The sequence below is a fragment of the Akebia trifoliata genome, chromosome 16, assembly GCF_017979445.1.
Source record: "Akebia trifoliata isolate Shusen 1 chromosome 16, ASM1797944v1, whole genome shotgun sequence".
Taxonomy (NCBI): Eukaryota; Viridiplantae; Streptophyta; class Magnoliopsida; order Ranunculales; family Lardizabalaceae; genus Akebia; species Akebia trifoliata.
In genome coordinates, this window is record NC_141390.1 from 29,920,830 (window position 1) to 29,946,869 (window position 26,040).

The following is a 26,040-nucleotide window of genomic DNA, read 5'->3' on the forward strand; positions in this document are numbered from 1 at the left end:
ACACAAGCAGCCTAATGAGCGTAGTTCTGTAAATTTGGGGATGCTCTTGGGCTAATGATATTGGTCAATCTTAGATCATGCGAACGCTCGTCGAAAATTTTCACTCAGTTTGCACTTGATTGAAACCATAGATCTTTTTCTTCAGGATACATAAGGACAAAGATCTACGATTCTGTACACTTGCCACATAGACCGAGTGAAAATTTTCGAGTCAGAATATCATTAGTCATTTTTTTTTTTGGGGCCTAAATCTAATAACTATTAATTTTGTTTTTATTACTAAATAGAGATCACTCTGAGAAGTTCTGAGATGGGAGTAGAAAGATTCTTCTCTACTTAAAAAAAAAAGTGAACTGCTATTTGCACCCCAATTTTTACTAATTAAAATCCAAATTCTTAAATTATTTCTCATTCCTTGATTAAATATTTTCAACACTACAAAAGCTTGGTTCAAGTTATTACCTATACATTACAAAGCACTATAACACATTCAGACAACTTCAACACTTGTTTACAATTAGGATTAGCTTCGTATAACATCCTTAATCTAACAGAAAACAAAAAAAAGAAAAAAAAAAGAGAGTTTCTATTAGCACCCTAACTTTTACTTATTCTCAGCCATTGACTTATTTACCTTTTTTTTAATTGGGGTGTAATAAGCAAAAGTTGGGGTGCCAATAACAGCTCTCTTAAATAATCCCATAATTATTGAAGCTGTCTCCCTTGAGAAAACTGGAGTACCAATGAGCAGAAAGCTTAGGATATCTCTTCAAATCTGGGTCGTCCAAATCTACATAATAGAGGCCAAAGCTCGATTCGTAGCCATCGAGTAGTTCGAACAAGTCCAAGAAAGACCATGTAAAGTACCCTTTGGTAGCTGACCCGTTCCTTCCAAGTATTAAAAACACAAAACACACACACACACACACACACACACACACACACACAAATACACAAATTTTCAAAAACAAATGATAATTGTATTTAGATAAAATAAGATTCAAAATTAAAAGAGAGTAGTACCTCACAGCGTCTAACAAACTCCAAATGAAAGCATCCAAATATTTCACTCTTGACGTATCATTCAACGATGAGTTTCGTGGTGTCTTTTGGCCTGTCAACAATTAGGACACACTCGTTATTATAAGAATCAGGGTTAAATAGTTAAAAATAATAAATTGAGCATAACAAAGATGAAGATGTTGAGATGGATAAGTGGAAAGTAGACCATAAATCATGAGAAAGTAGATAGAGATTTGTGTAGTAAAATTCATAGTTTTATCGTAATTTTATTTATTTATTTGTTGTAGGTAAGTTTTGAATTCAAGATCTCGAGTGTTATTTGTGAAGAATATGTATTTTCTTAATTGGTGAAACCTAAATCAAATAAGCTTTTTCCCTTTTTATATGAGTTGAAAGTTAAAGATTCCTTTGTTTTTTTTGTTATAAGAGTTGTAGAGACAATTCTTCCATATTTTAGTCTCACATCAGATAAATAAAAGAATATTGTTCACCTAATAAATGATATCACTCTCTCACTTGCTTGAATGTGAATGAGAAAGATAGAGTCTCACACGTACATGGGAGCCCAAGGCAACATGGGATTGTAACCCATTATGTTTAAGGCCAATTCGCCAAAAAACCTTAGTGCGTGTGAGTGCAAAAGGGTGCAAATCTCGAATTTAAGCTACATCTAGTGTGTGTGAAAGGCCCACTTTTGATCTGCCTAACCGTTAAAGTTAATGTGCTGACGATTTGGAACTTCCAGCATTCAAAAATGGGCCAATTAAGTCCCAAATGTGTTTAACATTACTATAGTGGACCGTTGGGCCTAACAGATTTTGCCCTAGTATTTGAGATACACAGAAAAATCTTTTTAATCTCTTTCTTCTTCTCTACTCTATCATTTTCTCTGAGACAATATCTTGCTACTTGTACAACGTTCAATTCAATCAAGTTCGACGTAGATCTACTATTTTCGAGTGTACGGTTAACAAAGATAATGACTGTTGAATCTTGCAAACCAAACGCTTGAGACCCCCTACAAATCTCTGATTTAAGCTTCACGTAGGTACATGAAAGACCCATTGTTGATCTGCCTAACCGTTAGAGTTAATGTGTTAACCATTTGGATCCTCCAACATTCAAAAACAGGCCAATTAAGGCTCAAATGTATCTATCATTACTATAGTAGACCGTTGGGCCTAATAGATCGTGCCATAGTGTTTAAGATACACAGAAAAACCTTTCTAATCTTTCTCTTCTTTTCTACTCTATTGTTCTCTCTGAGACAATAACTTGTTGCTTGTACAATGTTCGATTCGATCGAGTTCGACATAGATCTGCTATTTTCGAGTGCACGATTAGCATAGATAATGATTGTTGAATCTTGTAAACTAGACACCTGAGACCAACTGCACTAAAGATTCATTCCTAAAGGGGCGAAATTGGTTTTAAGTACAACGACTTCTTTATGCCTTAGTCACCGATAAGTTCTTTCAATTTCTTCATGATTTTTCATTCTACTCTTGTTTAGAATCTTTTTGTTTCAATGACACAAAACCAAAACACAAAACCCAAATTACACCAATTTGAACACGAATAATGAAGGTCAATTATAATTCTAATAAGAAATATTGAAGTTGTAGGTCTCAAACGAATGTGCACAGAAATTGTGACAATAGATATAAACTCATTTTCAATAACATAATACTTGACTTTGGACAAAGTGAAATAGAAGAACACAATTTATTTAATCAACCCAAAATTTCGATAAGGCCTTGTTATCGCATTATCCTACTAGACTTAACTTAGACAAAGGGAATATATTTTTCTTGGAGTGTTTCTTCCATCACAACAGTTTGTTTGATGGGGAGTCTCAAATGTTGTTTAAGGTTGGTATTTCAACTGTTGATTCCAATTCGGATAGACGAATTCAAGTCAAGACTGATTTAATTTTCAAAATTATCATATTTTCTATTAAAATTTAAGACTGCTAGTGTTAGAGTATAAGATGCATCGTATTGAGGACCATGAGATACATTGTATCATTGCTATTATATCTTATCACAAATAGAAGGTTGTGATGGAGAATGATATATTTAGAATATATCAATTAGGATATTCTACATTAGGAAGTATTGATGAATTTGAATATTTGTATTAGCTAGTTTCCATATTTTGGTTATTGAGACTTCTTGACAGGAACCCCAATGGATATTTATAAATATTACATCAATCAAGATATGGAAACTAGCTAATACAAATATTTTAATTCATCAAACTTTCTAATGTAGAATATTCTAATTGATATATTATAAATATATCATTCTCCATTACAACCGTACATGTGTGATGAGATACACTAGCAATGATATAGTGTATCTCATACACCTTAATAAAAGTTTCTAAGGAGGCTGACTCCCATGTTGAGTAAGTCAATTTATTTTATGGCCGATTTGATCCGTATTCCTATCAATCGAAATTGGTGGCTCACTAACTCAAATATGTCAAGATTCTTCTAAGAACTCACGTTGGAGAGGTCTAAGATAAAAAGGGAAATAGAGATCATGAGACATAAGTGAATGGACCAGAGGGGTTTAATAAAGATATAGAGGATCGAAGATGCGATTTTTATTGAGATAAACTCAAATAATAATTAAGAGAAGAAAACAAATAATTAAGGTCCGACAATAACGGTGGCGCTATCGCCAAAGAATGGTACATTAAGATCGCACACTCCATAGAGCTTAAACTTTGATACCATAAAGAAAATGATTTCATTGCAAATTCTTGTATGAACATTACATTAACCTCAATAGGGTATTTATAAATATTGCATCAACCAAGATTTGGAAACTAGCTAATACAAATAGTATAATTCATCAATACTTCATAATGTAGAATATCCTAATTGATATACCCTAAATATATCATTATCCATAACAACCTTTCATTTGTGATGCAATACACAAGTAATGATACACCTTAAATACAATGCATCTTATTCTCTAACAATTAGATGCTTTAATGTGTGCTCTAAGGCACACGTTAAAGTGCAATAAATACACTTGGCATTTTTGGTACGAATTTTAATTTCCCAAGGTGTATTTATTGCACTTTAACATGTGCCCCTAGGGCACACGTTAACACGACCCAAAAGAAAACTCATATTGATCTGAAACTCGACTTTTGAAAAAAAAATCGATTGGCCGAGTCATGGGTGTCCAATTTTATATTGAATTAAACTCAACCGATCCTTTTATGACTCAGGCTCAACTGAGTCTTCAGACTATCATTCACTCTAAGAGACAGAGAGATCTTACCATTTTCGTGGATATAGATTGGAGGGTTGCCATAAACTTGCTTGAAATACTCTAACGATCTTTGCATACCCGATGCGTTGATAGGAAGCTGAGTCAACTCATTTGATTAGATTACATAAGAGTTCACTTGAAGAAAATATACTCACTTTCCAATTCTATCAATTTAACTCTTACCTCGCCAGCTGGCACTCCATCCCCCTTATCTGCAACTCATGCAAACTAGAACAGAGTTACTCTGAGAAATGATTTCTATACTTCATCAATTTTCAGAAAATTTGTTCATCGATCTAACAAAAAAATGTGTCCATGCGAAATCAACTCGGGCATGTTTTGAGTCTGACCCAACAAAATTTTTTGCTCACAGAAAAAAATCAATCAAGGATTTCATAGAATTCTAAATCAACCAATCACATGAACCCGCATGTATTGAATGCATTCGCAAATTACAAAACTAGCTTCGTTAGTTTTTGTGCAATTGGTAATCTACGATTTTGTAAAATCTTGGATTGACTTTTATGTGAGCAAAATATCTCTCGACTCAACAAGCAGAATGACACTTTCAAACCAAATTGACATACATATAAATTTCACGGCCATGTCTTGGAAAACGTCTCTTTGATCAACATTGAGGCTGTTTGGATCATTCTTGGTGTACATTGTGTTGTAGTGGTTCAAACCTAAGAAGTCATATGAGCCCTTAACTTGTTCTGATTCACGTGGGGTAAAAGAAGGAATCTTCGATTCAGCATTCTTCTTCACTGTATCAGGGTAGTCTCCGAATACCAAAGGATCGATAAACCTGAAATTCGACATTATTAAGGCTGTGTTTTCATATTTTTAGGTGAATTACTATTTCATGAGCTGAAAATGAGTCATTTACGATTCCGGCTCCTTGTTCATTTTAATTACCAAAACATGAACAATCATGTTTTCGTTAAAGAAAAATTCAGAACAAAGTGACTATTTCTCAGGTTTAAAGTGAAATAGTCACTTCAAAAACCTACGAATTCGTTATCGTTCACGTTTTGGTAATTAAAATGAACAGTGATCCGGAATCGTAAATTCATCAAAAGTTGATCACTTTTTCGTAAATATCTCTATTATTTTTGTAAATTCTGAGTGAAAAGAGAATTATTGAAGTAGTACTTTTCAACAAATGTTGATGTACAGAATAACAAAAGTACTTAACTAACAATGTATTGAGAACCCAGGATCAAAATAATTGTTATTATGAAGTATACTGGTTTCTAATTTACGATAAATTTATATTAAAAAAAATTATCCCAAATACAATTTTTTTTTCCAAGTCAAAAGTCCCAAAAACACTTTTTAACGATGTTATCGAACACACTCCATTTAAGTGCTTTTCAACTTATATTAGAGTTCATGAAGACTTACCAACCAGTGTAAAAATCATTTGCTCTTTGAGTTGCATAAACATCTTCAGTAGTGTTGGTTAGAGGGATAAACCAGTAAGCTAAGATGTTGAACCCTATAAATCCATGTTGCTTGGCCTGCATCACCATTGAAATCATGGGTACAAGATCTAATTTTATATAGAGAAAGATAGAGTTTCTTGGAGAAATTTTAGAAGCAAGAAGAAAATTAAAGAGAATGAAAGATACAGAAAGTCGATCCAGGCAATGGGTTACAGAAAAAGTTGACTCCAGGATACAACATATCGAATATGAAAAATTTTCAATTAATTTGTGTGATAGGGCTATTGTGAAATAGGTGAACAACCAATATTAAAATATTAAAATATTAACATTCTCTAACAATTTCAACCCCTATCAGGACAGTTTTATCACAATTCAAGAGTTCATTTGAATCGACTTGACAACTTGGTTCGGTTCCATTAAATGAGAACTGGAACCGAACCAAATTGTCATGGAACCAAACCAACCCGAACCGAGCTAAGGTCGGTTTGGTTCAATTCGATTCTATGGGTTGCCAATATCTTAAAAACCTAATTGAATCAAAATATTTTTAATAAAAATAAATAAATATGAATATGAATTCTCATATAATGAATCATTAATCTATCCATCAATAATAAAAAAATCATTAATGTATCCATTAAAAAAAACTAATAATAAGTCAATAGTTTTTCCATCAATTAAAGAAAATCATTAATCCTTCCATCCAAAAAAATGTCATTAATCTATCCATAAAAAAAGATCAATTTATCTATAAAAAATGTGTATAATTTATGAAATAGATTAATAATAGTTATTTATAATTTTATTAATATAAGGGTTCGGTTCTCGGTTTGGTTCAAGAACCGAACCAAATTGGTCGCTTCTCTACTTTGTTAACCCAGAACCGAACCGAAGTTCATTATAAATCAAATCAAACCAATCCAAAGCTCTCGGTTTGGTTCAATTCTTGATTTGAACCAGACCAAGTTGCACCTCTAATAGATTCTAAGAGGGAAATTAGAGACCATAAGGTTTGCTAAGCTTTTTTTCTCCTAGACTAAGCCTAATAGTAAGTCTCCATTGATCTTTTACATAATAAATGTTAATGACATTAGTCTTTGGATTTAAATATCTTGTTTGTATTCTTTGACAATCAATGCCAACAAGCATTTATTGGGTAAAAAACCAACATACCCTTGTATTCTTCATTAAAAGACAAAATGAGTAGGGGCATTATTGAAAAGTAAATGTGATGGAGAATGTTAGCATCCACATGAGGTCTTAGACATTAGTATTCTCCTATATATATATATATATTATGGAAAATTGTTCGTCACTAAAATGTTTAGATTCCAAAGATATTACCTGGTACTTTTCCTTGTACAATCTTGCGGCCGATGCATGTGCTAGCAAGAAATTGTGGGTGACAATGTATGGCTCTGTTATAGAGTTGCCTTTTGTGCAATTTTTCCCAAAAGGGGAAGAACACCTCTTAGGAGGAGTTAAGCCGATATCGTAACCTCCCAAGGTGAACACATTAGCCTCATTCAGAGTAGTCCAATGTGCAACTCTGTCACCAAATTCTTTAAAGCAAACATCTGCATATGCTGTAAAATCTTTCCTACAATGGCAAACCAAAAATATCATTCGTGATTCAAATTCTAATTTGTGGTCAGTAACAAAATTAGAGAACAAAGATGAGATCGAAAGCTACACAATCTTTTGGTTCAGCCATCCTCCATACTCGTCTTCAAGTGACTGAGGTAGATCATAATGGAACAGTGTAACATGTGGTTGAATTCCTGCTTGAAATAATGGATAAATATAAACAGATTCTCCAAGATTTGGGTTTGATTCTGCCCAGAGCCGTGCCGATTAAAACAAATATTCAAATTAAATGTTGTAAAAGAACAAGAGGAAGACCCAAAAGAACATGTATGAAGATGGTGAAGTTTGATATGAGCTCACTTTCAATGACAAAAGAAACATTATTCGTTTAGTCGGCCCTAAGATAAGGCTTTGTTATTGTTGTTGTTGTCGAATTCTCTATGGAGCCACATCTGCTGTTATTGAAAATGTGGTTCCATGTTCAATGGTCTAATCGAGATCAAGTCCGGCCCATTGAGAGCTGTGACTCTCAACTTCCACCAAGGCGATATTGTAACAAAATGTTAGTGTGGATTGTACGATTGATTGGTTATTTTTTTTATTGGTTTTATTCGTGGTAGATTTTGTTTTATTATTATTATTTTTGTTTTAAGGAGGTAGATTAATGGTTAGTAATTACACATTGAAGGCGGGTTTTGAACCCAAGTCATGGTATCAACACTCACATACTAAAACCAATTTAGCAACACCTTGTATTTGTGATGGAAAATAAATAGATGTTACCGTATTTGATAAGTTCATCGATGAGGTTGTTGTAGTAATGTAAACCCTTTGGATTCACAGGTCCTCTTCCACCTGCACAAGAACATTTTACACAAAAATGATAATCACAAATAGCTTATTTTTCTCGTTTCTACGTTGACATTACGTGTAATGATTTTGTGATCATACGTGGGATAAGCCTCGACCATGAGATGGAGAATCGATAAGCGTCCAAGCCTGTATCCACCATGAGTTGGACATCCTCCTGCAAGATTGAAACAAGGAAATAGAATTAGAACAATATCAACCCATCAATGGTGAGTAAAGTTAATTCTATCCCATGACAAGACATGACATTTTTGTGCACTTGCCATGCATAATGGTAGAACTGATTTCTTCAATTTTTTTGTTTCCAGAAATGAATTAACATTAAGAATGTGAACCATGTACCTTATATTTATGATATTGGTCGCAGGCTATGTCCCCATTGCTTTCGTTCCCCATAGTTCCTGATGAAATTGAAACATACTTTCTACTAAGGAAAGCTAGAAAGAGACACTTGACATTTGTAAGTCAAACATTCAACACCAGTCATTGATCTATTAGAAATTTGTTAAGATTAATTTTCAAGGCCCATTTTGGGTAGCAAGTGTTGGAGTGTGGATCAAAAACTTATTGGGCCCGGTCTAAGTGTGTTTAATTTTGAACCGGTTCAAGGTAATTTGGGTTGGGCTTGCAACTTATGTAAGTGACCCACTTATGTGATGCATCTAGAAAAGAAAGATTTTGTTTTCTATTGTTGCAAGTCTAAGTCCTTTCTAGTGAAGAAAATATATAAAGAGAGAAAACTAGAGATGAGAAGTTGAGAGGTTTGAGAAGCTTGAGATCTAGAAAAAGAAGGTGAAGCTAAGTGATAGAGATGACTCTTGTATTGATTTGCCACTTTTCTTCATAGTGAAATCGAACTCCAACACTCATACCTTTGTGAATGTAATTTTTGGTGAACCACTTAAATCTCGTCTTGTGTGTTTTCCTTTTTTCTTTGTGTAGTTTTATCTCCTTGCATTTGTTACTATTAGTTGGGTTTATCTATCATTGCTATTATCAAACAAGATCTTCAAAATGTGACATAATAGGTGTTTAGATAAATATCTAAGAGGTGTTTGATCAAATTGCTAAATGAACTTCACTAAAGTGTTCACATACACAACAACAAGACATAGTTTCTCCATTGTTTTGGAGGGAAAAAAAATTCAGACCATTGGCTGAAAAATATTAAGTTTGAAACCGTTTGAAATTTGGGGTGAATTTGTTATGTACCTAGATTATAGGAGTATAAAGTACAATAATCGTATAAGTCTTGCTACACAATAGTATTATTAGTTGATTAGGATCTAGGTTAGGGATTTTATTAGATTTGGATTAAGGTAAATTTAGAATAAAATTAGATTTGGATCATGATAAATTTAGAATGAAACTAGATTTTGTTAGATTTATTAGAATAGTCCCACATCGCTTGGGTACTATTGGGAGGTGCAATGTACAAAGCAAGGGCAACCCTCTCCTTGCAAGCCAGTTTTGTAAGGATGAGTTAGGCTCATGGGTTTTAACATGGTATCAGAGCGGATGACCTCAGGGATGGGTAGGGTTAGTATCTCTAGCTCTACGTGGAGGGAGAGAATCGAGTGTCTCTAGCCCTGGCTTTGAAGGGGAGTGTTAGAATAGTCCCACATCACTTGGGTGCTATTGGGAGGTGCAATGTATAAAGCGGGGGCAACCCTCTCTTTACAAGCCGATTTTGTGAGGATGAGTTAGGCCCATGGGCTTTAATAAGATTATGATCTTTATCTTTTTATCTATAAATGACCCTTGTATTCTGATTTGAAAATCAACGAGAAAATTAATAAAAAATCCTTTTGGGTTTAAGAGATTGACCATCTCGAATAGGTTGAGGCCCGATCTGCCTCTAATTAGATCAATTTTTAATCTTATTCATTTTTTATTCTTTATTTTGTGATTTGATCGTCACGATACGATCTAAATCGTATCAGAATTAAAACAAATATATATTAAAATATCTATGGATAGTCATTTTGGATTTTTCCAAGTCCCCAACTTTTACTTATCCACAACCGTTCACTTGTTTTCTTTATTTTAAATAAAAGTATAATACCCAAAACTTGGGTGCCAAAGCAACTCTTATAAAGATAAATGAATAAAGATGAAAAAGGAAAGAATTGAGATAATCTAACCAAGCATGTGGCTCACTCAATCGGATCTCTTGACATGACAAGTTCAGAGTCTAGATCTGTACCTCTTGGGATATAAAACTGCACTTCCCCATAAAAATGTATATCCCAAAGCGTACAGATCAACCGTTCTCGAACTTGTCACGTCAGGAGAGTCGATTGAATGTGCCACGTGGAGTAATCACATTATCACGACTAGGAAAAGAAACTAACCAGAGTGAGCACAGGTATCCCAAATGCTAGGAGTTCTTCCATCCTCAGCTGCTGCCCCTTCAACCTGCATTTATATTTATTAAATCTTTAAAAATATATTTATATTTATATATAATAAATGAGGAATAATAATATAATAATCTAAATTAAAATAACAAGTTAAGGACGAATGGACCTGATAAGCTGAGGTTCCAGAACCGAAAACAAAGTTAGGTGGGAAGTCATCTCTACTAAATTTGGCTGTGTTCAGTCCATTACCAACTTCCGCTAAATTTAGAAGCAAACTAACTAAGATAGAGGAAGAAAACAACTTCAACATCTCTCTCTCTCTCCTCTCTGAGGCATTTACACAAACAAAACCAATCAATACTTATCATGCTAAGATTGATCCTGTACTTCAAGGAGTGGAGTAGCTATCCAACTCCAGGTCACTTTTATTGACTTAATTGACTTTCTTTCTGGCGATTTGACTTAAATATTTACTATTCTTTGGAAATAAAGATTTGACTTAAATCTTTTCAAAAAGATGGGATCGGGTTAATTGATGAAGGGGCTCGTCAATTAACATCCCTAAGCTGTAGGCCATGGTTTTTAAATTTGGTATCGCGTCTCGTCTCATTCAACTCCGATACCGAGTCATCTCAGACGAGTTTTCTGATACGTTTGAGACGTCTCGTGAGATAACTCAAAAAATTACACTATAAGACGTAAAATTCGGTCAAAAAATGATTTTGTGAGTTGGTCTCATTCAGCTCTGATACCGAGTTAACTCGGACAATACGTTTCAGTCTCGGACGAGTTTAAAAACCATGCTATAGGCTGAAGATTAGGCATTTATGTTAATCTCTCTTACAACACATCAAGGGGCATGTTAATAGTTGGGAAAACAAAAGGGATATCTCTAATATTGACCAAAATGCAAGGGCAATGTTAAATCATCTTTGATAACTTGGACCAATCTTATTCTCCAATCGGCCTAACAGAGTCACATTAATTTTTAAGTTCAATAAAAAAAATTAAATTTATTTATTTTTAAAAATCATTAGAAATTATTTAATTATATTTGTGGAAGGATAAAATTGTCTTCTATCTGGATTGTTCATCCACACCATCAACACGTATTCCGAAATAAACACGTGGTATTATATGAAAAGAAAATGCGAGTCCCACTTTATGATCTTGCAAATAAAGAAATCATTTTCCTTGATAAGGAAAGTGTCCTGACCACATCATTCATTATATGGCATTGAAGAGTAAGGATAGCCTTACTCATCATCGTTTTGAAATTCAGATCTTGATACAAGCAATTATATGAATCTACCCAACGTCCTTCTTTAAAAAGGATGGTTTACATCCTTAACTTATGGCAATGGGACCACTTGATTTGACAATTCCTACGTGTGTAGTGTTAATCATCTGTAGCATGTATCAATGTTAGTGATGTCAAGGGGTACCCATTTACTCATAATCAAAATCGAAAACCCCGATTCCGATTCTCTTTTTATTGGAATCGATTAGAATTAGGTCTAATATAGAACCGAACTGATAAAAATCGGAACCATTAGGTGCTATCCAATGGGTCAAGGTAATCCTATATTTTAAAATTAACATATATAATATAAAATTCCTCAAATTTCATATAAACTAAATATTTGAGTTTAAGATAAGATATTTCTTTTTAAATTTATTATTTGTAAAGGAAATACATTTTAATATTTAAAAATAAAAGTCATTAAATTATCATTTTAGTGGAACAAATTATTATTAAGTTGATACTTTACAAATAATATGTTATTTTTTTAAAATAATTTTTTTCTTATAATGATTTTAAAATAATTTTTCTCATTCGATTCTTGAGAATCGGAATCGACAGGTACCCGTGATTTTTTATGGTTCCGGTTCCACTTATTTTAAAATCGAAATTGGAACTGACAAGAACAGGAACCAATAAAATATAAAGGTTATGATTCCAAATATCATAGGAATCGAATCGGGACTGACCCATTAACACCCTTAATCAATGTAGAATGTATCCACGTCGTCAGGATACTCTATATTGGGAGAGACAAGTCCGTTTCATCTTGCATGTGACTACTAGACAAGTCCTATTATCATTGAAAACAGTCTTCTTTACTATTATAATAAGAGAAAAAGTAGTTGAAGTGTTTGAACAAGACAACTCAAACGAATTGGAAAACTCGTCCGAGACAACTTGATCTTGTTCATGGACGAGATAAGACATCAAACGAGTTTTAAAATCATGATTAACACCCCTGCTGTCAATGGGTACTCAATTGCCCGATGTACATTTGAAATCGATTAAACGATTTTGTATCTATGATAATGGAGCCAATTATTATTTTTCTTTGATTATGGGTATTTGTATATCATAGGGATCCATTTAGTTCTAACAACCTCATTGATTAATATATTTTTTTGCTAAATAATTAATATATAAGTAGACTACTTAAATTCATTATAAGTAAAACAAATCCTTCTTAATGGATCCCCTAAAAAGAATGTGGAGTCTTCATTTTTTTTGGTTTTTCCTCTCTTACAAAAACAGTTGTTCATATTTCCTAATCATTCTCAATCTCAAAACTCTAGATCCTAATTTCCAAAAAAAATCTTTTCAAAAGTTTGACTAATTTGCTTGAATAATTCATTATTGGTATTGATTATCAAGTGAAGAATTACAAGCTAGTTTTTTATTAAAAAATAATTATCTATTTTATCGGATACCTAGTAGAGTATTTGAAGAGTCATTTCTGATTCCATGGGTTTCACATCCAGAATGGAAACTAATAGGAATTGGAGCCAATGTTTTATTTTGGTTTTGGTTTAGAGTCATGATAATCTGACTACCCCACGTGCCATACTCAATGGACTCTCCTTACATGACAAGTTTGGGAACCATAGATCTATACGAGCACCCTGAGATACACGGTTCCCTCAGGATACACTTTTTATGGGGAAGTGCAGTTGTCTATCCCGAAGCGTGCAGATCTACGGTTCTCAAACTTGTCATATCAGGGGAGTCGATTGATTATGCTACATGGGGTAGTCAAATTATCATGATTCTTTTGTTTAGTATAAAGAGAAAATACAAGAAAATTATTTGTGATCGATTCTCAGGAACAAATCCACAACTAATAAATCATCAATAACATCCAATCCATCACATTTAAGCATACATCTTGCACAATTTGATTAAATTTTCCGTCTCTCTTACAAGTTCATAAACTTAGCCTTCAAAAGACATCACATATCTCTCTACTCAGCAAAATGAGAACTTTGAGAGAAATTCTTGTTCGATCCAAGACCATCAGTAATATTGATACTTCTTCCCTTGAGAAAATTGGAGTACCAATGTGCAGAAAGCTTAGGATATCTCCTCAAATCCTGATCGTCAAAATCTACGTAATAGAGGCCGTAATTTAATTTGTATCCCATTGTTAGTTCGAACAAGTCTAAGAAGGACCATGTAAAATACCCTCTAACATCCGACCCATTCCTTCCAAAATGACAACATTTAACATATAATCCAGATATTAGAGACATAAGAGTTTATATGTCTTATTCTAAATTAATGGCTTAAAAAGACTATGAAATATATTTTTGATCAAATGAATCTAATTATCCAAATTAAACCCAACATACCTCATTGCATCGAGCAGACTTCGAATGAAACCATCCAAATACTTCACTCTTGATATATCATTCACCTGTGAAACAACATGGCTTTTTTAATGTTACAGATGCAGTTCTACAGGAATGATTTTTGCAATATCCAATTAATTATCAAAAGTAATTAATAGTCGCTCCATTATACCTTTGTAGTTCAAACATTGAGAACTACACTTTGATTACATCCGGATATCATTGACTCATGTAGGAATTATATGATTGCTTTAACTTTATGATTGAGTCATCGGGCCCCTCAAGTACTCCACTTTTAGTTTCATTAGTTGTGTGTGCTAAAAGAAAAGAATAATGAAGAATTTACACGGTTGGGTATGCGGCTGATGTGGCAAGGGCACAGAACAACACATCTTTTTCCTATGTGTCCCAATGGAAAAGATTTGTGATTCTGTGCCCTTGCCACGTACCAAAACAACGTGCATTCATCACGACTCAAAAGAAAAAGTTGTTGAAGGAACACATGGGATCGATGTGCAATTAAGGTAAAGAGTTCCTTAAAACATGAGCCCTTGGCGTCAAACATTATTTTATTACCTATTAAGAGAATTTTTAAAGATAAATTACTATAAGGATATGTTTGATTGCATGAAAAGTGACTTTCCATGGAATTTGAAATCCATGAAAAAGTAGTGGTGGAAAATAGGTAAGATTGGAAAATCAAATTATATTGTTTAATTGTACTTGGATAAAATCATGGAAAAATTATATGGGGAAAAAGAAGAAGAAAAATGAGAGGAGGAGGAGGAGAAAAAAGATGAGAGGAGGGGAAGAGGAGGAAGAAGAAGAAGAAGAAGATGAGGAAGAAGAGGGAGGGAGGGGGGAGGATGTTGTGGTGGTAGTGGTGGTGACGATGGTGGTGACGGAGGTAAGTGAGGAAGAAGATGATGATGAAGATGAGGGGAGAGCGTGGTGGTGGTGGCGGCGGAGGAGATAAGGAATGGAGAAGGAGAGAGAGAGAGAGAGAGATGATCGAAGATGGTGATGACAATGACGACAACAACTATGGTGACGACGACGAGGTTATTGTGATGATAATGGTGGTGGTAGGAAAGAAAAAGATATGAGTGTGGAAGAATTGGAGGTGAAATTCATGTTTTGGTGGACTTTTTGGTTGAGATGAAAAATGAATTTCTATTTTCATGTGTAATCAAACACTTGAAAATCGTATGAGTGGGAAAGTGAAATTCATGTTTTGATGGATTTTTGGTTGAGGTGAAAAATGAATTTCTATTTCCATGTGCAATCAAACACTTGAAAATGTCATTTTCCATGGAAATTGATTTTCCACCCTATTTTCCATGTACAATCAAACATACCCTAAATTTAAAATGAAACTATTATCTTCAAAATTCTCTTAACAAATAATAAAATAATGTTGGATGGCAAGGGTTCACGATTTAAGGATCTCTTACCTTTAACAACACATCCATCCAATGTGTTCCTTCACCAACTTACTTGGATAATAATAATAATAATAATTTGTATCAATTTCGAAGAACAATACTCATCCTTTTCTCAAAATAATAGTTACATATATGAGATGGTTGTAAAGAAACCAGCTCAAAAGCAATATAGAAAAATGAGTCATTCTAAACTGACACAAAACAGGCACTCACTGAGGTGGCAGTGTGCATAGCACCATAGATGTTTACCCCGAGATGCAACGTAAAAAATCAATTGACTGTGTGCACAATGGCATGTTAGAGTGAGTGTCTTTTTTGAGTGACCAGTTCGGCAATTTTTCTAAACAAATAGATAAAGATGCTATTACTCATAAAATATAGAGATTTTTTATGTGATTCCATCAAAATTAAGGTAGATCTAGAGATCCACGCGATTTCACTATGAAGAGAAAAGTACTATTTACATATTTTCACTGAATAAAAAATTTATATCTCTAAGAAATGTAACTAAGGTTTTACGTAATCCTCATGAGACAACTGAAAATACTCTTAGAAAACAATTAAATTATGAGTGTGATGAATGAATACAGTTTTTTATATGCAGCTGACGTGTCAAGGGCACGGAACCATAGATCTTTTCTTCGGGATACACAGGAAAAGATCTGTGGTTCTGTGCCCTTGCCACGTCACTCGCGTGCATTCATCATTATTCTTAAATTATTAAGAGTAACACCTTTCCCACCACTAACAATTACGCTCCACAAACCATAACAGCTGTTTTTGTATACGAAGGATTCAAAAACACTTCCATGGATATTGATGGGCTTCCACTTAATTTTTAAGTAGTTCACTCAGTATAATTTCCCCCTTATTTGATCAATAGAAGTGTGTGTGTGTGTGTGTGTGTGTGTGTGTGAGAGAGAGAGAGAGAGAGAGAGAGAGAACCCGTACCATTTTCTTGAATATGGATAGGAGGGTTCCCATAAACATGCTTGAAATACTCCAACAATGATTGCAGACCAGATGGATTAAGAGGGTACTGAGTCAACCCATTTCTATGATTAGCTATCTAAAAGTTAACTCAGAGAAAAATAAAAATTACTCTCTTTAATTATAGGTCTATTACCTCACCAGTGGGCACTCCATCCTCTTTTACTGCAACACATGCATGCAATGAGGTGGAAATGATGATGAGTTAGTTACTAACTTCATATTAGCAGTCTAATTACTCCTAACTAATAACCCAACTCAACATACATATTAACACCATGGCCATGTCTCCAAAAAGATCTCTTTTATCATTCTTGAGGTATATTTTCTTTGATGTACGCTGTGGTGTAGTGGTTTAATCCTATGAAGTCATAAGAGCCTTTAACTTGTTTAGATTGTCGTAGGGTAAAAGAAGGGATCCTTGAGCCAGCATTCTTCTTCACGATTTCAGGGTAGCTCCGAATACCAAAGGATCCATAAACCTGCAATTAGACTAATCTTAGAAGGCAATGTGACATGGTAGACAAGGTTTGTTTTGTGGAATCGTAACAAGAGTAAAGATAAAATAATAAAACGAACATACAAGATTTACATGGTCTAACAAATTGCTTATGTTCACGGAGGAGGGATAAAAAATCCACCATCAACAATAAAGATTACAGACATCTCACAATAAGGTTTAATTAAGATCTCAACTTGAGGAGAAAGATCGAGATAGTCTTGACCGATATATTTTGAGACAAGTGTACTGTTTGTTCAGTTCTCGATCAAAATTGAAATGGCTTCCGAATCGGTATGATAACTTAAACCATGGTGGTATGTATGAAGGGTTAAAGACTCACCAACTCACAAAGAAATCCATGGTCCTTTGAGTCGCACTCACATCTTTAGTAGTATTTGTTAGAGGAGTAAACCAATACGCGAAGAGGTTCAACCCTATAAATCCATGTTGCTTGGCCTACAACACCACAAAATTAATCATGGTCACTTAATTCTCAAAAAATGTGTAATTCTCAAATGTGAACTTCATGTTGTGTATGGTATACAAAGAATATGAGATTGAGTGAAATCAATCTAACTACTCGGTAGATGTTGTATGGTCCAACAATAAATAATTTTTCCCAATCAATTACCAATAGCTCAAAACTAAATCAATGATTATATATATATATATATATCTATATATAATTAATTAATTTTGAGAAGGATTATCACAAAGTGAGAGCAGATAAAGTAGGAATTAAATCAATAATCAAAAGAGATTTCCAATATTCAAATCCAGGATCACTAAAATACCTGAACATATATATAATGCCTACAATGTAAGTAATATCAAACCTAGGGCAATTCATGATATACGTGAATCCATCCATCACCATAGAGTATTAATCTAAGGATTTTGTTAACGTTAAATTTCAATAAATACACTTTGGGAATTGGAATGTGAAGGTATTTTGGTGAAAAAAAATAAAATTAAGGGCAATTTCAGTTCAAAATCCAATTTCCAAAGAGTATTTATTGTAATTGAGACACACCAGCTTCTACATTTTTTTTTTTTTCAAAATCAAGACTGACCTCAATTCACACTTTGTTGATGTGAAGATGTGTATAGAACCGTAGATGCTTTTCATTTGGGTCACTCGAGCATTATTCTTAATCCTATTGATTATATTTCTTAAGCACTTTATACTCCTCGAAGTAGATTTCGTTAATTATCTGCTGATTGAAAATTAACTAATTTCTAGGAGTCAATCCTACAAGATTTTTTTTGGATCCATCGTCTTTAGTTATATATATATTTTTTTCCTAGTAAGTTATATATGTTAGAACTCTATATCATGTGGTTCATTGACCTCACGATTTTATGATTTAATTGCACAAAGATTCTATATATAAAAGATATCAATATTAAATCATCTCAATATCAATAGAATAATTAATATTCTTTAAAGCTAGTAAGAGACCTTGATGGATAGAAAACTTACTAAAAAAATAATTATAGGCCCTCAACCTTCATTTATAAAGAAGGATCAGCAGCCCTATATTGGCAATGAATATAGAATGAATTAATTGTGAAAAACACACATAGAAGAGAGTTCTAATAGAGTGCTATCCATCAATCACTGGTACCTAGCCGATCCACATAGAAAGAAGGGAGAAAGTGAGTCTACAAGAAATGATTAATTTAATTGGAGTTTCAAAAGCTTCAAGGAGCACATGGATTGAAAGTCACACCTCCAACGTTTTGAATCAACGAGTTTATAATGGCATAAGGAAAGTACCATCAACTCGATGTACATTGAATGAATAATATGCTTGAGGTATGTGATGTATTAGATCCTATTGGAAAAAATCAAAATATATTAAAGTTATTTTTTAGGATTTTAAATGCGTAAAATCTAACAATATAATCCCATAGCCGTCTTCTAATGAGCATAAACATCGCATAATAATATAAGTAGTTCGTTCAGTATGTAATTTCTACTCATTTATATCGCATATTTTCATGTCGAAACAAATCTCTTAATATATAGATAGCTAGTCCGCAATCAACCACCAACTAGACGTAAGACATCTATATCATAACATCGACTAATGTATAAATTGCATCATTAAGAACTTTGATTAGAAGATGACGAAGAGAATTAAACCTGGTAGTTCTCCTTGTACAATCTTGTAGCTGAAGCATGTGCAAGCAAGGAATTATGGCTCACAATGTACGGCTCAGTGGTTGAGTCTCCTTTTGTGCAGTTAACAATCCCGAATGGGTAAGAACACCGTTGAGGTGGAAGAGTTCCATGATCATAACTCGCTAATGCTAACACATTAGGCTCATTAAGAGTAGTCCAATAAGGAACTCTATCTCCAAATTCTCTAAAGCACACATCTGCATATGCTGTGAAATCTTCCCTACATACAAAGGAATCGCTATGATCATCTTACTATTAAATTTTACCAAGTGCAGAAGCATTATAACAAAGTGTATATTGATACATCAGATCATGGATGCACTGTAACAAAGTGTATATTGTTGGGTCAAATAACCGTATAATACAGATCTAGAGTCTTCTTCCATGAATCAAAAAACATCAAACAATATTATCAAGAAGGGTTCTGAAGTACCTATATACCTATAGAAGAGTAGTTTTGAAAATAAAAAATATAGAATAGAATCTGTAAATAATAATGATTCCTTGTGGTTCTTGATTCCAATAGGCTTTAATCAATCTTCAAATCCTACAAGTGGAAACACTAAGCCTTTTGTTTTGCTAAGTGAGCAAAGAATATATATACATGTGGATTAAACCCTAGGGGTTGGCCTAGTGGCAAGCCGGGCCTTGATAAGCTCCTCAGGAATAGTAGGTCAAGTGTTCAAAACCCCACGAAGCAATGAATTCCTTAGGCCACCCTCCAGGTCCAGTTGACGCTTGACTCAACCAGTTGCAGCTTGACTCAACCAGTTGCATATAGGGGCGGTGCACGTGAGCATGGAATTAGTCTCACCCAAAGGGTGGGATACCCACGATAAGCAAAATATATATATACTAAAGAGGGGGGAGGCCTCCACTCTATATAATGTGTAGTCTCCTAATTTTAACCCAACCCTAAAATAGTGAGAAACCTTGGAGGATATCACTAATTTGTGGTGCTTTACTCCCCATCCTTTTTTTTTTTTTTTTTTTAAAGTCAATCCTATTTAAGAAACCATTTGTTTGGACCAATAAGAATTTTGATTTTAAATAAATAAAAATAGTGCCCCACGGTTTTGACAAATCGTCACTAAATAGGATTTAAAATTTCAACATATATTACTCATCCACATAGGTTCCAAGTGCCCAAGGACTCACTTTTTAGAAGAAGACACTTCGTGAAAATTGAAAAATTCCACAGAAAAAATTGACGGGCCAAGACCCACAGATTTTAGAAACTGAATTTTGACGGTCTAAGATCGTCAAAATTCTTGATGTTCCCAGATTTGACGGCTTAGAATTGTCGAATTTCTCCCATCCTTCATTAATTTGATAGTTTCAACCCGTCAAAAACAAAATTTTGATAATGAAAAATTTGACGCCAATTTGACTCTTTTGTCCATCGAATTTTATGAAATTTGACAGTCCAAGACAGTCAAATATGGGCTTTTTTCACATAGTGAGATGCCTTATTTCAATGCATCCAATCTAATACCCATTACATTAGTAAACCAAAAATTGAGAAACAATCATTAATTTGAAGGCTAAGATGAGTTTGAGAAGTACACAATCTTTTTGCTAACCCATCCGCCGTACTCGTCTTCAAGTAGTTGAGGTAGATCGTAATGGAACAACGTAACATATGGCTGAATTCCTTCTCCATCACAAGAAACAAAGAATTACAAAACTAGATTCATAAGGAGATTTCATGAATATTATTTAATTAAGCAATTCGCAAGGAACAATAGTAGCTAGTCTATCTTGGGGATAAGGAGTTGGGAAAGCTACAATTAAGCAAAGTCTAACCAAGGACATTTCCGAGGAAAAACATTGACCTGACCTGGTGAATCATTTCATCCAACGATCATGATTCATAATGGAAGATCCCTGATGAAATTACTATTTTTATAGCACATTTTACTTCATGTAGAGCCCATATGTGGGCAGTTTTCTTTTGGCTGAATGAAGTAAAATGGGCAGTTGTGATGGTAGTTAGAAGTTACCATGGTTGATAAGTTCATTGATGAGGTTATTGTAGTATTCTAAACCCTTTGGATTAATAGGCCCTCTTCCATCTGCAAAAGAAAAATAAGATTTTATGTTTGAATAAGCATCAAAAATCACTTAAATATATCCGAAATTTGCTATCGTACTTGGGATTAGCCCCGGCCAAGATATGGAAAATCTATAGGCATCTAAACCAGTATCCACCATGAGTTGAACATCTTCCTGCATGAGATTGCTTGACAAAAGAAGCTTAGAATTAGGGCTGCAACTTAGGCGGGTTAGTGATCAACCCACGCCCAACCCACACTTCAGAAAACACCAACTCGTGCCTGCGCCCAACCCAACCTCAGGCGTGAAATGCTCAACCCAAGCCCAACCCAAGTCAGGTTGGTCGAGTTGATCAGGTTGGCTCATTCCTTATTAATATTAGATTATTTAGTCATGATAACGACTTATATAAAGATAAGTAGTATGTAAAAAAAAAACTTACAATTATTTGTCTTATAAATATATTTCAAAATTCACATACATAAAATTATAAACAAATGTTAAGAAAAAGATGATGATGATTAATTAAAGTTCAAAAGGTTAATTGTGAATGAGAAAGAAGCAAAGATATTTATAAATTTAGGTTCGGGCAAATCGAGCAAAGCAATTTCTATGCCCGAAACCAAGCTGGTTTGAATTTGTCAAAAAATTAAAAAATTTACTCAAACCCAGGCCTGAATCCTATCTAAATGTACCTAGGGCTGCAACCTGGGCGTGTTGGAGGGTAAACCCAAGCTTAAAGCAAGTAGCAAAACCCTCAACCCGAGCTTTGTTACTCTAAAAACAAATTGAGTTTAGGTTAGCCCAAGTTAGGTAATTTTGGGCGAGTTGTCCGACGGGTTGGGCTCATTGAACAACCCAAATTTTATTTTAATAAACAATATATATATATCTTAGAAAAGAGATAGAACATCAAAAATAAAATCACTAACAAATAGAATTGCATACACAGCCTTCAAAGCCATCATTGAGCGAATATTTTGACATATCATACTAAGCCAAAGCCCAGAGTATTAATATCCGATTGTCCACAAGTGATAATAATGAGATGGAATAAAAAAACACTGATGTAAAAATATTTATATGTTAGTATATATATGTAGCATTAGGTTCGGGTTGAGTTGGGTTGCCCAAACCCTCAATCCGAATTATGGTCAGGTTTAGATATTCCAACCCAAGCACTACGCATCTTCTACATGACTAGGCCCAAGCTCGCACATCAATCGGGCTGAATCCGGATTGAGTTTGGGCCAACCCGCCCAGGTTGCAGACCTAATTGTGCCCAAACTTGACTCAAGGTTGGATTGAACCCATCCGGTTCGGGTTCAGCCAAACCTGCCCAAGTTGCATCCCTACTTAGAATCATGTCGTAGAACTCGAAAACTTGACTAGACTCAAAATTTATATCTAAAAATAGCTTTTAATATTTAAAATACATAAAACAAATATTTAATTTTTGTCCTCCAAAAAAATACTGTATACATTAGTGGAGTTTATGACCCAACTTGGTGCATTATTAAATGACTTGACAGAGTTGACGGGTTAATTCAACAAGTTGGTTCCATGGAGTTTCAGAGCCGAGTCACTTCTACATTGCATACCACCTTATGTTTGTGATATTGGTTGCAAGCTATATCTCCATTGCTTTTATCTGCCATCTTTCCTGAAATTAAATGTTCAACTTTGTTGTATTATCCAAATAATTGAGAAATAGTTATCAAATTTATATATAATACATTAATTATGTCATCAGCATTATGTTATTGGCTAAGTCATTTAGGGGTGTCATTGGGTCGGTTCCGATTCAGTTCCTATGAACATCAGAACCATAACCATTATATTTTATCTGTTCCAGTTCTGGTTTTAAAATAAGTGAAATCAGAATTGTCAATAATCATGGGTATCCGTTGGTTCCGATTCTCAAGGAATAAGAAATATTATTTCAAAATTATTATAAGAAAATTTTCCTTCGAAAAAATTACAGATTATTTCTAAAGTATCAACTTAGTAATAATTTGTTTCACTAAAAAGATGATTGAATGACTAATTTTCAAAAATTAAAATTCATCTCCTTTACAAGTAATAAATTTAAAAAGAAATGGCCCATTTTAAGTTCAAATATTTAGTTTATATGAAATTTGATGAACTTTATATAATATATCTTAATTTTAAAATATAGGAAAACCTTCAATCATGTATAATGTAAAAATAAATGACAAAATTAATCGGTTCCGAGTACCCATTGGATAGAACCTGATGCTTCTGATTCTTATCGGTTCGGTTACATATTAAATCCAGCTCTAATCAATTCGAATAAAAAGAGAACTGGAATCGGATTTTTTAGTTTCAATTCCAAGTAAATGGGTACCATTGACACCCCTAAAGTCATCCCTATGCTGGTTCTTATACAATACAAATTCTGGTCAATTTGTCAGCCCATTTAGACCCCAAGTCTTGAGGTCCCAACCAATTGGATTATCTTGGCAATGAAGAAATGGGTTGATGGGATGTCAAATCTAAACAAAATCATTTAATTTAAGGTAGGCGGTCTGTCATAAAAAAAAATGGGGAGAGATTTTTTGGTCAGAGAACTCAAGCGCGGATGACCAATCCCACAAAGCCTGACAAGGGTAGTTTTACTAAATTGGTGATACCATCAACACATGTGGATTCGTGTGATTGGTCAATTTGAAATTCTGTGAAATTTAAAATTTATATTTAAGTCGTTATTTTCTGACTACCCCTCCCCCCCAACTTCACATATATGGGGAAAAATCTATGGTTCTAACACATGCCACATCAGGAGAGTATCGGGAAGTATGATAGAGGGAGGAACCAAAAAATCATTATTCTTTACTTTTCCATAAGTAAATTATTTTCAAAATTTAGTATGTAACCAATAAAAGTCCCATAAAATGAATAAATAAATAAAACAAATTGACCAGCATGTGCAAAGGTGTCATAAACGCTTGGAGTCCTTCCATCTTCCGTTGACGCCCCTTCGACCTAGACACATTTTAAAAAAAGTTGAAAATATGAAAATGGATAAAATATCTAGTGAATTTATATAATATTTTGAAATCGTATTCAATTACATAACTTCTAAAAAGCTTTCATATGCCCACCTAAAAAACTCTCCTTAAAACGACAAACAATACAAGAGAATGTTTCGAAAATTCATTTTTTTTCTAGAAAGAGTAATTTTCTACTAACAACCCTTCAAAATAATTTGGCACTTGTTGCCCCCACACTTCTAAAACCGCACCCAGATAAAAACACGAAAAATAATGAGAAGTTGGGTGTGTTTTCCGATCATGTGGAGGGTTAATGAGTGCAAGTCTATTATTTATTAGAGATTCAAATAACACTCCAAAACAAAAATAAAATTATAATTACTTGATAAGCTGAGGATCCCGAACCAAAAATGAAATTTGGTGGAAAGTCATCTCTACTTAATTTGAGGCTGTTTTGAGCAATAGCAACCATTGCTAAAGTTAGAGGAAGAAATATCAAAGAAGAAAAGTCTCTCAACATTGATTCCGAATTCGATAAGAGCTATTCTTCTAATGCAACTATATATGAATCAACGTAAGGTCCTCCTCTACGTAAAAGGATGGTTTATTTATGTCCTTGAATCTGCTTACGTAACTTTATAATCATGCAAGTGGGACCCACTTGATTTGACAATTTGTACCATCAGTGATGATTATGGTCGTTCGATTAAGTGGGCATTTTTCCTAAAAAATTTCTTAACTATGGAAAATTGTTCGGTAATTTTTAGATACCCCTCTTGATTTTGGTACAGAGAACTGTTATTGCCACACCAACTTTTACTAATGTTGCATCAATTACGCACAGTTGGTGTGGCGTTAGTACCTCTCTTTATAAATAAGGATATATACATACCCTTAGACTGTCATCTCCTGTGAGAGACTAACATAAAATGATTAATATAGCCCCATCTTCAACCTCTTCTTACCGACAAAAATCCATGATTTTTCCAAAATAAAAAATAAAATCGATTGTTCTTAATTTTCATCATTTTTAATCTTTAAAATTATAATAAAATTTTATTTGGCAAATTTGATTCTTCTTTTCTTTTCTTTCACAAAATCATCTAGGTTATTAAGAGATTTATTCTTTTTTGCATGCTGGCAAATTATCGTGAAATTTTATAATTGAGAAAGAAATTGAGACTTTTTTTTTAAGAGATTGAAGATGTTTAGATCATTTTATGTTTGTATCTATTACAAAACTTAGGTAAGAGTCATATCGTTTGAAAACACTTGTTGTATTTCCACTGAAAAACAATAAATGCATGGCTATGTGGCAATGACACAGAACCGCACATCTTTTTCCCATGTGTCTCGATGAAAAAGATCTATGATTCTCTCTGCCCTTGCCACATTAACCATGTATCCCAACCACGTATCAAAATCATGTGCATTCATCACAACTCATTTCCAATCAAAGATTGAAAATGAATGAGTTTTCGAGGCGGTGGACCCCAAAAATATCTTTTAAGATCAGGACCATTGAATGTCACAATTTCTACCAATCAAAGATGACTATGACCATTACTATCATCCAAAAAAGGAAATAAGATGTGAAATACGTAGAGT

At 33.8% G+C, this 26,040-nt stretch overlaps 1 protein-coding gene and 1 pseudogene across 2 annotated transcripts; both read right to left on the reverse strand.

Moving 5' to 3' along the window:
• Window positions 1-393: 393 nt before the first annotated feature.
• LOC147383410 (beta-glucosidase 11-like) lies at window positions 394-10,908 on the reverse strand. Its single transcript, XM_086427384.1, has 13 exons — window positions 10,754-10,908; window positions 10,579-10,642; window positions 8,567-8,625; window positions 8,306-8,381; window positions 8,138-8,209; window positions 7,461-7,548; window positions 7,112-7,367; window positions 5,724-5,839; window positions 4,904-5,124; window positions 4,500-4,528; window positions 4,326-4,413; window positions 1,024-1,114; window positions 394-888 (listed from the first exon to the last, which is right to left on the reverse strand). Exons 1-13 carry the CDS (start codon window positions 10,895-10,897, stop codon window positions 690-692), a joined length of 1,503 nt encoding a protein of 500 aa, XP_086283510.1. The 5' UTR covers window positions 10,898-10,908; the 3' UTR covers window positions 394-689.
• Window positions 10,909-14,175: 3,267 nt separating this feature from the next.
• On the reverse strand, window positions 14,176-24,155 carry LOC147383411 (beta-glucosidase 22-like; annotated as a pseudogene). Its single transcript, XR_015173882.1, has 9 exons — window positions 21,517-24,155; window positions 21,367-21,438; window positions 20,930-21,017; window positions 19,325-19,583; window positions 17,516-17,631; window positions 16,941-17,155; window positions 16,810-16,838; window positions 16,635-16,722; window positions 14,176-14,303 (listed from the first exon to the last, which is right to left on the reverse strand). The product of XR_015173882.1 is annotated as a beta-glucosidase 22-like (transcript).
• Window positions 24,156-26,040: the final 1,885 nt, after the last annotated feature.